The following is a 14,678-nucleotide window of genomic DNA, read 5'->3' as shown; positions in this document are numbered from 1 at the left end:
CCTTTATCTCAACCAAAGGAGTATCTTTCAAAAAACTGTAAGGAAGCCAGAAACAAATAATTCACTGCAGGAATCTCATTCTTTTCAACTTAATTCAAGTGTCATCTTAAGCCTGCTGTCTTCAGCTTCAAAAAAGGTATACAGTTAAATCTCATACTGAATGTCAAGTCCAGGAATCTGGACTTCGTCCAGAAGAAGGTCCTCCACAAGTTCAAAGCATTTAGGAAAGGTGTCCTGCCCCCGAGAGCATAAGAGACTGCATAGCCACCACAACTATAGCATGGCCATACTACATCACTGTTCCCATGTCTCTGTTTCCAGGGTGCAACAGCTCTTCAGCCTGCCAAGCAATGGGTGCCCACTCTGTTCCCTACACCACTCATCAGAATTCAGAAGACATGATGTAAAAGCTGGCATTTGTGGAGCACAGGCAATATGGATCATGCGGTATCAGCCCTTTCATCTCTGCCCACTCCTCCTGCGGTGGTCCCTCGCTGGCTCTGCTGGGGCTGCAGCCTTCGGCAGCCTTGGGGATATGAGAGGGATTTCCTCTGTAGAAAGCAAGACAATATCCAGCTTCCAGCCAGTTTGTCAGAGAGATTCCCAAACACCAAGCCTTCGAAACCAGTATCTAAACATCAGGGTGCTTTGTTTTCAAAAGACTCCCAGAGAGGAAGCTCTGTTTGAAAAATATAGCTCTGCAGCATAGCTTCCTGAGTGTCCCTTCCAAGCCAGCTGTCACAGGGACAGAAGGACTTTGCTGAAGATCAGCAGATCTTCTCTAATTTTGGCACTTAGGCCAGATCCCACACTCTACAGCCATCACAGTTTTCATTTGTCATCAGAGTGTATAAGCTGGATGCTACTGGATTAAAAGTGCATATATTTGGAATCTAATAACGCACTGATACAGCCTCAAGACATGTTTCTAAAAAGCAAGCAGATACACTGTCACAAGTTGAAAATAACAAATGATAGCAGAAGGCAAACATAATACAGCGAGTTGTGCTACAGTCCATAGTAATCACCATAAAGCAAGCACAAACAAAACAGTAGTGTGGAAGACCTCATCATTACAGACAACTTCCTCTGGGAAGGAAGAAGAAAGGAAGGAGGTTCTAATTACTCTAACAAAAAGTAAAGATAAAAAAATATCTAGAATAAGATTTCAAAAACTATCTAAACGATCTAGGAGCTGGAGGTTCATCTTCAAAAATGAGTCAGCAGATTGAGAAAATCTCATCGCTAGAGATGATGGTGAGAACTCTGCAGGAAGAGCAATGCATCACGGCAGCAGGAAGGACCACGCACCACTGGTCCAACACCAACCTTTCATCTTACCAAACAACACCAGAGGTGGGAGCTTCTCCAAGGGTCAGGCAGTGCGGTGGGCACGGTCCAAAGTGCAGAGCAGCCCCAGGATGGCGCCTCAGGCACAGCACTCCCGGGAGGAAACCAGGACGTCACATTGCGAGTGACACGGGGCTGGGACGACCAAGCAGGAGCCAAAGCTCTCCTCTTCCCAGTGGTGGTGGTGCTTCAGTGGCAATCCCGTTTTCCAGCCCTAATGATGTTTTACTTAGCTGCTTGTTTCTAACACTGTTTTGTGTGTTTCTTCTCCCCTTCCTTATCTCCTTTTATTTGAATCACACAGCTGTAATCCACGGTCACCTTTTTTCTCTTTTTATTTTCTTGTCCATTCAAGGAAAAAAGTACTTATCGAGGCTGCAAAAGGTTATGACTCCGAGCCATCAAGGGATTGTTTTATTGTGGGCAAGATCCTTCTGTCAGCCCAATTTCATACTTGATGCTGAAGGCTGCACCTGCTTGATAAAACCTCTGCCAGCTAAACACAGACTTACCAGAATTATTTTTCAAGAGCAAGGAGAAGTGACACAGGAGATCAGATGTTGACGGACATACTCCAGAAGCTCAAAAAAGCCCACGCTGCATTGTAAACAGCAGCAAATTATGCCCCGTGCTCCTTTTAAATACCAGTGTGGAAGCATTTAGTCCAGCAAGCCAATTTGGTACCAGCTTTTTCCGGGCCATGTGGCTCCATCTGCCTGTTCCAGTTTAGTTTAGCTTTGACTGATCCCAGTTACATAACTGTACCCTTAAGCTCCTAAATTGTAAGGTCAGTATCAGGTTAAACTGCTGCTGTGTGAGACAGTATCAGCAAAGCCTGAACTGTCCTACTGCCACACCTATTTTTCTGTATATCTAATGGAATTCCCAGCTCAAAGCTCGGCAGGAGACTTCCTCTCCTTCTCGCATACCTCTTCAATTTTTTCCTTTGTCTGCCGTTTCTCTCCCGGTTTATTTTTACTTTGTAATACACTCAGGAAGACGACTAAAAGGAAAGTGAGAAAAGCTAAACTGACAGGAATGCTTCTGTGCCATCATTTTACTACAGGCATTTAACGGAAGTGTTTTAGGCAGCACATCACATGGCCTGTCATGAGCACACTGAACAATCATGAAGAGGGGCAGGAAAAGATAATGGTGTATTGCCAAATGTTCAATATTTTTAAACCTGAAGTGAAATAATCCACAACAGCAGATGGAGCTCAACTTCAGAGCAGGTCTGCCCCGATAGCACGGTTGTCCCAAAGGGAGATACCTTGTAAGCCCTGGGCTCCCTAATGTTGGAATATGCAGGCAGGCTTGGTTAAATGAGCTGGCAGGAAACCTACCTCACAAGTAGTTACTGAAACTGCCCTGCCAGACAAGATCACACCAAATCCCTGCAGCAGTTCTGCTACAGCTGTCAAGCTGTCCCTGCAAAATACTTGCATTTGAAAAGTGTTTGGTTGGGGCTTTTTTGGAATTTTACTGACATCCTTAAAAAAATCACCCTGGTTTTCTTGGCATTTGTGAGAGACCAGCAGTGCAGCTGCAGTGTATTGCTAGGGTATGCCTCACACAACAGCAATGACTTTGGAGAACGAAGCAATGAAAGAAATCACTCTTCTCATAAGACTGCCTCAGCTTTGACGCTGGAGAGCATCATCCTTTCTGCAGTAACTCATCAACTCCTCTTCAGTTGAAGGCACATTGTAACAAAGAGAAAAGAGTTTTCATTCTACTGTGGAAAGAAATTAGAGTCACTGAATCACAGAAAAAATTAGGTGAGAAGGGACCTCTGGAGGTCATCTGGTTCAATCTCTTGCTCAAAGCAGTGCCAGCTTCAAAGTTTGACAGGGTTGCTTGGGGCTTTTCCCTGTTAAGGGCAGAAAATTTCCAAGGATAAAGATTCCAGAGCCTCTCCCGACAAGCCATTTCAATACTTAACCACTCCTGCTGTGAATGGGTTTTTTTCCTTAGATCTAGTCAAAATTCCTCTTGCTGCAACTTGTGACTGTCATTGTGCAACTGCGAGAACACCCAGTTCCATCTGCTCCTTAGCCCCCATCTAGGTAGTAAAAGTGGATTCACACTCCCCCTGGGTTTCTTCTCCAGGCTGAAACCAATCTCAGTCTTTCCTTGTGCATTAAGCACTCCCATCCCCTAACTGTCTTGATGGCCCTCCACTCCACTTGCTGCAGCATGTCAGCATCTCCCTTGCACAAGATGTGGACTCACAAGGCCAAGTCACTTGCCTTTGCCTGCCAGTCACCTTTTTGCTCATACAACCCAGTACACAGACATCTTGCTCTCCACGTCATGTAGCTTCCACCAGTCACTAACTCACCTAACTGGTTTTCCTCTGATCCATGTGAGGTGGTGTAACTTATCTGCATTCAGGCTACAAAACAGGTGGGAAGCTCTGTCACATAGTTGACTCCAAGCAAGAAAACTATGCTCATCTGTCACATTCGCTCTGTCTCCGTTGAGGAGAGGTTTATGGAACAGAAAGATCTTAATCTGAGCCTTGACAGAGAGAGGAAATGGTATTTGCTCAGTCCTCAAGCAGAGAAAAGGGGCAAGATGCATTTCGGACAGTACCAGAGATTTTTTTTCCAAATATGCAAATGTACCAATATAAATCTTAGTAATTATTCTACAAGAAAGTTGCTTTAATACTCTCCATGCGGGTTGACTGCTAATTACACCATATGCCTTTAGTGAATACAGAATTAAGGCCCATTATCCCCGAGAAAAGTAAAACCTCTAATTGTATTTATCTAAGTAATCTGGCCGCCTAATTCTCCCAGCTGGCTATGGTTTGGTACCTGTTCTCTGGCACAGTCCACTTTGTGCATCATTTGCAAATACGGTCTCCCCTTCTAAAGACCTGTGAGACACGTCCCCATGGCATGCTGCTACAAGAGCTGTCACTAGATGCAGAGACTCAAACATACAGTTGAGAAACAGTAGTGAAGCAACGAGCAAAAGGCACACCATATTTTGTCAGCAGGAATGTTATGAAATAGCCACAAGAAAACTCAACCATATTGTTCTAATTTAGGATACAGTAGATAGGGTCTTATTTTGGAGCATGAAAATGTAATCTATCTCAGTCTCTCCTTCCCTGCCGCCCCTTTCAAATAACAGCCTCCCCTGTCATCCACATTAAATTAACAGCTAAACATAGTTGACTTCCAACCAGGATGTTATGAGCATTTAGCCTTCCTATATACACATACACTTAGAAAAGAAATTGTGGTAAAGAGATTGAGATCAAAATACTGCCTAGAATTCTGTTAAAATCAAGGGCAAGGAAAAGAGAACAGGGATTTCTTTATGATTTAAGAAGTATAAATATGATACCTATGGTCAAAACAACACAATTTGAGAAGTTATAGCATACGTGTTAATCCGCGTTCCTTAGCTTCAAATTCTTCCATTTCACGTGTCAGCTTGTCCAAGAGCTTGAAAGACACTGTATGAAGAAACAATTGCGTATCTTCTAAAAACAGAAGTTGGTGAGATCTCTTGGACAGTTTGCCCAAAGACTCCATTGTGCCTAAACTCTTAAGGGAATACAATTTGGAAAGGTTTATTCAATAAATTAAAAGAAATACCTCCAACGGGAAGCAAAAGACATAACAGAATGAAAACATTTCCTGTAGGAGGAGTATTTTTAGACCTTTACAGAGAGAGGCAAATGAAAACTGAACAGACCACTGCCAACTGGTTTCTCACCACATTACTCTCAGTAGGGTGCAACTCAACTGAAATTACCCTTTAGAGAAAAAAAGAAAAAGACAGTGCTCAAAAAACATCTTTCTGTATTACAACAGTGGCAGAAAACAAAGGGATGAAACCTGAAAATAGCAATGGAAAATTGTATTAGCCTTCCTTTTGCAAAAGCAGTTATAGATGTTCAGCGGAGGTACAGTCCCATCACTGAAAACCAAATCCAGGAAACCAGTCCTTTGGAGAAGAATGACTCTGAGGCAGTGCAAAAGTAATCTTAATCACACCGTAAAAAAACTAATCTTTCATTTGTTAGCAAAGTCTGTATCAAACTCTGTACTTGTCTGAAAACCATTTTGTCCATTTATGAGAACATTAACGTTTGACTTGGCGAATCCAAACAACAGGTTAGAGCTACAGTAAAGCAGCCTCACTAAGTGCAATGCTCAAAAATCTCATTTTGACCTTACGCTGTCCAACAGTCCTCATGGACAAATACTGTACACCAGAAGGTCTTTGCTTTGAGAGGATACAGACAAAGCAAATAGGAAGATCCAGGAAAGACAGTTCTGGTTTCACAACTCGGGAGGCTGATGCAAGCTGTTGCCATAGCCAGGATTGCGAGGATGATGACCCAAGGATGAGAGCTTTAGAGTGGGAAACTGGTGTTTGTATTTACAGGCCAGGGACACAGTACCTAACCTACTTAGCTCCAAAAACACAAACATGTGGTACCCAACATCTGGTTCCAGTACGACAATGTGGCGAGCGTCAAGCACTGGAAGCTCATCAAATCCTTTAAAAACACTTTAACTTTCCCAGGGATTTAGTAACTCCTTGCTGACAACCAGAGTGGAAAAGACATGTAACTTGAAATAGCTGGTCTGTACACATCTAGGAAAAGCTGAAACTCAACCAGAAAGCCTGCACGTACAATTCCATAGATATATGTTATTGTTACAGGATAAGAATTGATTAAAATAATAGAAAATACTTCGACCAGACACAGCTTAAAAATAAGCACAAAACAATAGATAGAAAAGTTTGAAAGGAGGTGAAGTAAGTAAAATTTCTAGGACTGAATGATAACTAAAGGCTTTGCTTTCTATCTCTGGGGTGATCTTATAGCTGTCTTCCAGTTCCTGAAGGGAGCCTATAAGAAAGCTGGAGAGGGACTTTACAAGGGTGTGTAGTGACAGGACAAGGGGCAATGGCTTTAAACTGAAAGAGGGCAGATTTCGATCAGACATAAGAAAGAAATTTTTTACATTGAGGGTGGTGAGGCAGTGGAACAGGTTGCCCAGAGCAATTGTGGATGCCCCATCCCTGAAAGTGTTCAAGGCCAGGTCAGATGAGGATTTGAGCAACGTGGTCCAGTGGAAGGTGTCCCTGCCCATGGCAGGGGGGTTGGAACTAGATGATCTTTGAGGTCCCTTTCAACCCAAACCATTCTATGATTCTTCCACCATCCAGACACCTGGCTCAGTTAAGAAACAGTGTAACCCATGATGTACAAAAGCTATATTTTAATACATCAGCTTAATTCCAGTCACCCTTACGTTCTCAAATACTATGCCACTTAGCCAGAAAATCAAATATGAGCGGCATTATAGCATGTTTAATGAGACTAAGACAGTATTGCCATTATAACCTTGATTTTCATTATCTTTTTACATTAAGATTTCAACTCTGCAACTCTGACGCTGATACGATCCAGTTACTAATACATCAGCATGAGCGTTCAGCCCTACTTGCTCAGAACTCCCTGCTGGTTTCAATTACAATATTTACATCTGGAAGGAAAAAAAAAACAAAAACAAAAACAAATGTGCTTAATAGCTATGTGCTTATACCTCCACAACACCGCAGAAGAGTGAAGAGAGACTCCTGAAAAGTTCTCCACCTGTAAATTGTCACAGCTGCAGTTCTTGCAATACAAGAGAGTCTGCAAAGCTAAACGTGCTGCAACTCCATCATGAAGTCAAGACAGCATTCTGGCTTATTGATATTTCAGAGGCTGCTCAAAATTACTTTTCAGTCTCCTTTCTATTATTTTCACAAGTTCCTTTCCCATTACTTAAGCAATGCACACTCAGGGAGAATTTGTCTGTCCTAGCTGTCAACTCCCCTAGTTTCACCAAATGTCTTCAGACGTAATTTAGTTGGGAATAGGAAGAGTGCATTTGCCAAATTCAGAAATGTGGAATATATTTAGTTACTTTTAATGGCATTTCTCTTCATATAAGACCCTCAACATTTCTGACCACCAAATTCTGCTGTTACAGAACCCCTACAGCATTGACTGGGATGGACTTAGGCTGAAACTGATCTGTGCATCTAGTGGTTTAGGGTGTTGTATGGAAGAAAATAAAGCAGAACAGTTCAGTGGTAAATATCAGCACACAAAGTTTTTTACTTTAAAAACAAAAACCTTCCAAAATACAGTTCTCACATATCTCATTAAAAATCCCCTCTCAAAGGCAAAAATGCAAGTTAGCAATTTTGGGGATGGCAGAGTGTCCAGTTTTTTAAATGTTTCAGAGACAATAAAAAAAACAAGGTGATGAGAAGTCATCTAAACATGCTAGATCCCCATTTAACCAGGGCTCTACACAGGAATTCATTTAAACCTGTCTCCCATCCATATAGAAAGAAGTCTGGATTAGGTATCAAGGTGCTTAAGGATAAGTATAACAGACACTGAGCTCACACTTCAGCTACATATCACTCTTCAGAGATTATTATGGCAAAAAGATTAACTAGTACTGATGGCAATTTAATACATTCCCTGCGATTCCTTCCCAAAGACAGACACGTTTTCCAACTGACGGGGAAAGAATTTTGGAGCATCTCATCATAACAAGCCACACCATGAACACAGGCAAACGCAGAAGCAACAGAGTCAAAAACATGAGGCCATGAACACCGTGAAGATAAAGCCTGCAAGACTACGGCAACTGGAGAACAATAAATACAACATCGTCACAAAGGAATAAATGTTAAGGAAGCATTCCATTAAAATATTTGCATGCATAGTGTTAAGTTAGTTTATTGAGGAGTATTGATCTTGAGATGATGTGAGTTATTGCAGCCTTCAGCGGTAGAGCCTTATCCTCAGTTCCAAGTGCAGCAGCTTTGCTTTTACACCTGGAACACTTCGGCGTAACCCCTGGTTTGGCAAACATTCTGTCACATCAACACCATTCGAAGTGCAATGCCTACTGAAAACTGGAGAAAGGGTATCCTCACTTACATATCTCACCCCAGATCTTTTGAAAGTGATGCAGCATATGTACTTCTATTTCACACTTTCTTCATGTATCCTAATGAATAGCAGAAAACTGCCTCCTTTCTCTTTTTCCTGTAGGTATCCTAAAAGTTTTAGAGTATCTCTTGATCACTGCTCACGAGTTGAGCAGGGGAAGGAAAAATAAAGATCAGCTCTCCCTCCTCCAAATTAACAATGAAAAAAGGGTTTGCTCCTGCAAATTTGACTATGTGATCAGTCCCTTCTCTCTGCAGAACAACCTGTCCCACTAACCTCAAAGAAAAATACCCATTTGAAGCACCAAAAGATATATATCCATATAGGAATGTGACCTCTTGGTTTGGCCTATTTTTAAGAATTTTGCTTTGCCCTTTTTTCTCTAAAAGTATTTTTAATGCATGTCCTTCCACCAGCGCTGTTTTGAAGCAAGAACTGGCTGTAAAAAAGCAGAAAGTAAGCCAGTGACTCACAGTAGCTTGGAAAAATAGAGTTAAAATTAATTTACAAAAAACGGTCATGCTCAGGGGGAAACTTTGGCAAGCAAGGAGAGAGGGAAAGAGGGAATCTGAGACCATCTTCCCAATGGACTTAAACTCTTACAGTATCAAGCAAGTGAATTTATGGAAGTTGAGCTCCCAAGGCACCTATCAGCTGAAACCAGTGTTGTGAGCGTTCACTACTTCCGACAGCCATATCCTAAATTATCACGCCATATGACTCAAACTGAAGTTATAAATTAATTTAGCCAAACTAATGTTTTGATTTTTGCAGACGGGAAACTCCACCATCCTTGCAGGGCAACTCCACCATCCTTGCAGGGCAACTCCACCATCCTTGCAGCTAGCCACAGCTTGGCTGGCCAGCAGTTCAGGAGACGACTCCTGGCTTCTCTCCCAAAACCTGGTGAGGAACCAGAGTGACCTTCTCTCCTGCACTGTGGGAAACCCCTCGTCTCATTTTTTGCTCAACAGGCAGGTTGATCACAGGCTGCTCCAGGAGGAGGAAGAAGAGAAGAAGGGCTGAGCTAACCGCCCGCACCGACTTGACAGCACAGAGGAGAAAGTTGCAAACTTATGACGGTTATTCTTGCTTCCCAGTGGCCACGCACGCAAGTGGGAAGGCAGAAGACATTATGCTACCATTAGTTTTAAAAACAGCTCTCCCCCCAAAAATGCATATGAGCTGGATATGTTAATGTTTAATTAGTCAGTAACACATGGAGCATGATAGCAAAATAATCAGGCCATATAAGTTTAAGTGTGTAGAATTGGTTTATCATAACAAAGAGATTACTCAGATACGTTCCCATGATTTATCATATTTGTTATACACATGCTGTGGCTTTCCGTTGCTGTTTTTAGGACAGAAGAATAAGCAGAAGACGTAACACAACTTGAGATTTCACACAGATCTATTCATTCTGAGTTATTTTGGACTTGTCACCTGGCAAACATATTCCAGTCAGTCACTGTAAGCATCCTTAACCTTACGGGACTACTCATACACTTAAGCATAAACGTATCACTAAACATTGGCAGAATCAAGAATCAACATGTATCTCGACATATTTTTACTACCTTTTTCCATGATATTTAGTTCACTTATAGAGTTACTCAGCCTTATGGAACACTTAATTAAAGTGTAATAGTCATAACAGACTTAATTTTGTAAGTGAAAGTGAATTTTATTTAAGGAAAATGGCTTAAAAGGACAGCTGAGATCTGACAGGAATTGAAGAGGAACACTTTTTTCCTTTGTTAAAATTCTCCCTTGGCTTTGCCCCGCTGAAACCACCAGAAATGTTGTCACTGACTTCCACAGACCCAGGAACAGGTTTTTTATTTAAGCAGCTTATACATGAGCAGATAACAGAAAGGGGAAAGAATGCTTTCCAGGGAAGTAAAGCTCTGCTAAACGTAATCTTTACAGTTGTAAAATATTCTTGCGAATAAAATTACAGGTCGATAAAGAAGAGCCAGATGACCCAGGAGTGAGAGACCTCTCTATCACATGATGCGTCACATCCAAAAATCTATGGATGCAAGAATATAGGCCTAACACCTTTCTTTACGCAAAGCCTTTAGGTGTGGCCTGCTGCCGAAACTGGAAATGCCCTGTGCACTCTGGTGTTCCATTAAAAATTATTTATGAATGGCCGCATGAACAGAGAACCTTTCCCTCCCTAGGCCAGTAGACAGGGTTGCAGTAGAAAATGCTGCAGTCAAAGAAACACAATTAAAAACAAAGGCAAAACAAAGGTAAAACAAACAATCCGTCCTTCTCCTGGCCTCATACCAAAGCTATTACAGATGTTTTGGCCTCAAATACAAACATGGCAGATCAGCTGGTAAGGGAGCGCACCTGCTGCAAACCGCAGCTTCACCACGTCCCTCCAGACGCCACCGCGCAGATCCAGCTCCAGATGGGTGAGGGAGGGCCTGCTCGGAAGTCATTATTTTGGAGGGTTCCAAAGAGAAAATCGCCATTGCATTTTTAATTCGCTTTATCACTTTAGAGATTAAGAGAGAAGAAAATAATTCCCACATCTATCTCCTAAAATATGATTTTTAGTGCATAACCCTGTTGCTTGTATGGTGGCTTTAGAGAAATATTTTCCCAAAAGTGCAATTATACTGAAGATGTAACGAAGATAAAGAAAACGGGTTTTATAATGAACCCTTCTTTCATTCCTCAGCTAATAGGATGGGAATTCTTAAGTGCTCGAACTAAACCTTCCATGCTTATTTGCGGCTTGCAGTCATCTATTCAGTTGTCTTTTACAGCTTAGGAAAATCATTGTCATGATGCATTTCATTTTTCAAGTTCAAAAAAAAATGGAACTATGGATTTCCTATTGAGAATGCAGTAATTTGGATAATGGGACCTTTTAAAGTTAAAACATTGTAAGTAGTTATTTCCTTTTCACCCGACGTGTTTTTTTCACCTCCTCAAGCACAGTGAGGAGTGTTTTGCCACAGCTACAGTGAAGCCCCAGAGACAGAATCCTTCACTTAGTAAAAACTGAACAAGTCCTTTTCCAATAAAGATTGAACAGGAAGCAAGCAACGACATCCTTTATGAACAATGCTATTTTATGATGAAACCAAACTGAGTGAACATGAGCATGTCCACCTGCAGTAAGAGAGGGAAGACAATCAAAACTATTTATGTGCAGTTTCATTTCAAATATAGACTAAAATCATTTATACATGCCATTGCCGATCGCTACAACTAAGTTAATATTTGTGCAACACCTCAAAAACAAAAACTCTGAAACCAGCAGGCATCAGGCTGCTCGTCAGCTGACATACAACGCCACAAATTCACAGTGACGGCATTGACCCACGGCGCAGCTTGGCTTCAGGTGCAGCACACCCTGCTCCTCCGTCACAGCCCCACCACCAGGACTGCTGGGACAATGACTGCGATGACACTTGTGCCCAACCGAGGGCTTGTGGAGAGGGGTGGCCCTGGCCACCTGCCCAGCCCAGACACAGGGACTCAGCACAGAGACACGGATACACACTTGTCCTTACACCACTGGGCTCAGACGTTCCCAAACCATATATTGTATAAGGTAAAAGCGATTTATTTTTTGTTTTAAACTGCACTTACACATAGGTACCAGTGACTCTAAAAATCAGGACTCAGCAACAGGAAAGATGCCTCCAAAACAGAAGACTGCACTTTGTTAGCGTAAACACCCATTTCTTAAATGTAAGAAAAGTACTTACGCAGGTTCAAATGCCAAGTAAACAACAATTTGTCAGAAGACAGCGCTGTAACATCCCGTGAAACTGCACTGAATCAAATTTAACTTACATCACAATGTAATGCAATCATGTTATTAGTAATATTACCCCTCTCCCCCAAACAAAAGGTTTGACTAGTTAAAAATGCTGGATACATACCAAGGTAGGAAAAATAATTGTACTTTTGAATTTTTTACTTTGAAGGTGTGCTGCACTACATGGCTTGACAACATCCAGACCTGCACAAAGTGCCAGGTAAACTAACCCTTACATGCCCCGAGCATCCAACACCTTTGCGTGGATTCAGTAAAAACAGGGAGACTCACTTCCATTTGCAGATCAGAAACCACACTCTGAGCCTTGGACTCAAGTCAAGCAACTCTGTACAGGAAATCTTAGGTATCTTACACTTTTTGATGCTCCTTATCAAATCGTAAGTGGATAGGCAGCCAACTTACCCTTAACTAGTGTGTGCATCTAAAGGGCACTACTCACTGTCTCACTGGAGGTCTTTTTGGCACTGACGTAGCAACCTTCACGAATTTTCCTTGAACTCGTGTTTTTTTAAGTAACTAAACATTTGGGCATTGAGATGAAATACTGCTAAGAGTAACTGCTGATCACAAAACTTAAAAATAATCTATTTTGAAAACTGCTAAAGATCTTCGCCGCCCCTTTCAACACTAGCCAACACCACACCTGAAGTCAGCATCCAGGTGCTGACACTCCATCCCAAATGGCAAATGTCAACAACTTCATATCTCAAGCTACCAGGAGGATGTGGGGGCTCGTTTGGAGTGAGAGACAGCCTTTGCCCTTCAAAACTAGTTCTGGTAATCTTGTGCACCGATGGCACCTGGTTTGGCTTTGGATCCCACATCACTGTGTAAGGCAGTGATTTTTCAGGGACTTCTGCATCCCACTGAAACAAGGAGGCTGTTTTGTCGATAGATCTAGTTATTATTGACTATTTATAATAAACACATCTTCAATGGAAATATAAGGAAAAGGCTGCCTTCCCACCCCAACCTAAAAGCTCCAGGAGGTATTACTAAACAAACAGTTAAGCAGGAAATGTAAACGCTGCAAACAGGATGGAGAATTTCTTCAAACAAAAACCAACTTCTTCTCCCACTACAAAGGGCTGTGCGTAACCAACTCGCTGAGCAATCGCTATCAAGAAACAATGCCACATTCTTTGAATGCATTCGTCCACATGGTAGGATCTCTGCAGCCCAACATCGACGGCATCCAAGTTAAACGAGTAAATATTTGCATTGCGAAGTCGGATTTGTCTTGGAATATGATTGCTCCTCATGTGGTTTTGACACATGTGCGTCGTCAAATAAATCACAGCTCACCGGGTGTGCACATTAAAAATAATTTGTCTATCTTGTTAGAAGCCATCGCATACTTCGGTTTACGAGGTGTGAAACTGGGAGGGGAAGGTTTTACATGGCCGGGACAACTATATAAGTCGAGGGAACAGCAAACGCCGCCGCCCGCCCCACCAACGCGGCAAACCCCCGCGCCCAGCGCTAACACCCCTGCCCGCTTCCCACGGCAGCCTCGACGGCACCGACGCCGCAGCCCGGGGCGGTGCCCGGCCGTCCCGCGGACACGCCGGGTGCGGCGCTGCGCACCCGCTACCGAGGAGTCCGCCAGCCACCACCGACGGCCGCGGGGCTCCGACGGGCCGCCCCGGCGGGGCGGGCTGGGCGAGGGCGGCGCGGCGGGTGCCCGTCCCCGGGGTGCGGGCGGGCCTACCTCGGATTTCCACACGACGTAGGCGGCGGGGCGAGGCCCCGGCGGCGAGGGCTGCCCCTTCCTCTGCTGCAGCCAGCGCCGGGGCGAGGAGAAGATGCTGTTGGCGGAGCCGGCGGGGCCGCTCAGCGCTGAGGCCGAGGGGGTGCGCGCCAGGAAGGGCAGCTCCCAGCCGGGGCTCCGCTTCCCGCGGGGGCTCTCCTCGTCGAAGACAGCGCTGCCCGGCGGCGACCGCTCCAGCGGGGTGCTGGGGGTGGAGAAGGAGGCGCCGGGGGGCGGCGGGGCACCCCGAGGACCGCGGCGCTCTCCCAGGGGGCTGCCGCCGGCCCGCGCCCGCGGCGCCCGGCCCGCGCCCTCGCCGTCCTCCCGGCCGCCGCCGATGATGGCGGGGTCGAGGCTGCGCGTCTGGCGGAGTCTCCGCTTGGAGAGGCTCTTGGCGGCGACGGGGGCGGCGGCGGCCGGGGAGGAGCAGGAGAAGACGCTGCTCAGCAAACTCTGCGCCGACATTGCGGCGGCCGCTGCCCCGGACACGCCGGGGGCGGCCGGGGGTCCTGGGCTCTCGCTGCCTTTGCCTCCGGTCCCCGCCGCGGCGGCGCGGCTCTCGGGGCGTCCCCCGCGCTCGGGCTCAGCCCCCGGCGGCGCGGTCCGACGGCGGCACCGGGGGGCTCATGGCGGCGTCCGGCGCTGGGGCTGCTCCGGGGCTGCCGCCGCCGCGGTCACTTTGCTGGGAGCGAGAGGGAGGGGAAAAAAAAAAAAAAAAGTTACGAGAGAAAAGGGGGAGGGAAGGAGGCAGTAGCGGAGCTTTTATCGCG

General features: G+C 44.6%; 1 protein-coding gene across 1 annotated transcript in view; it reads right to left on the bottom strand.

Annotated features, from left to right (window-relative positions):
• Window positions 1-14,373, bottom strand: part of ARHGAP6 (Rho GTPase activating protein 6) — a 351,238-nt gene extending 336,865 nt beyond the window's left edge. Inside the window, exon 1 of the mRNA XM_086609412.1 lies at window positions 13,870-14,373. Within this exon, the coding sequence (XP_086465538.1) occupies window positions 13,870-14,373 (504 nt within the window). The remainder of the gene's footprint in view (window positions 1-13,869) is intronic.
• Window positions 14,374-14,678: the final 305 nt, after the last annotated feature.

This window comes from Tauraco erythrolophus, chromosome 1 (assembly GCF_009769465.1).
Source record: "Tauraco erythrolophus isolate bTauEry1 chromosome 1, bTauEry1.pri, whole genome shotgun sequence".
NCBI classification, from domain to species: Eukaryota; Metazoa; Chordata; class Aves; order Musophagiformes; family Musophagidae; genus Tauraco; species Tauraco erythrolophus.
The sequence above is the reverse complement of the archived record's forward strand: the minus strand, read 5'-3'. Positions and strand labels throughout refer to the sequence as shown.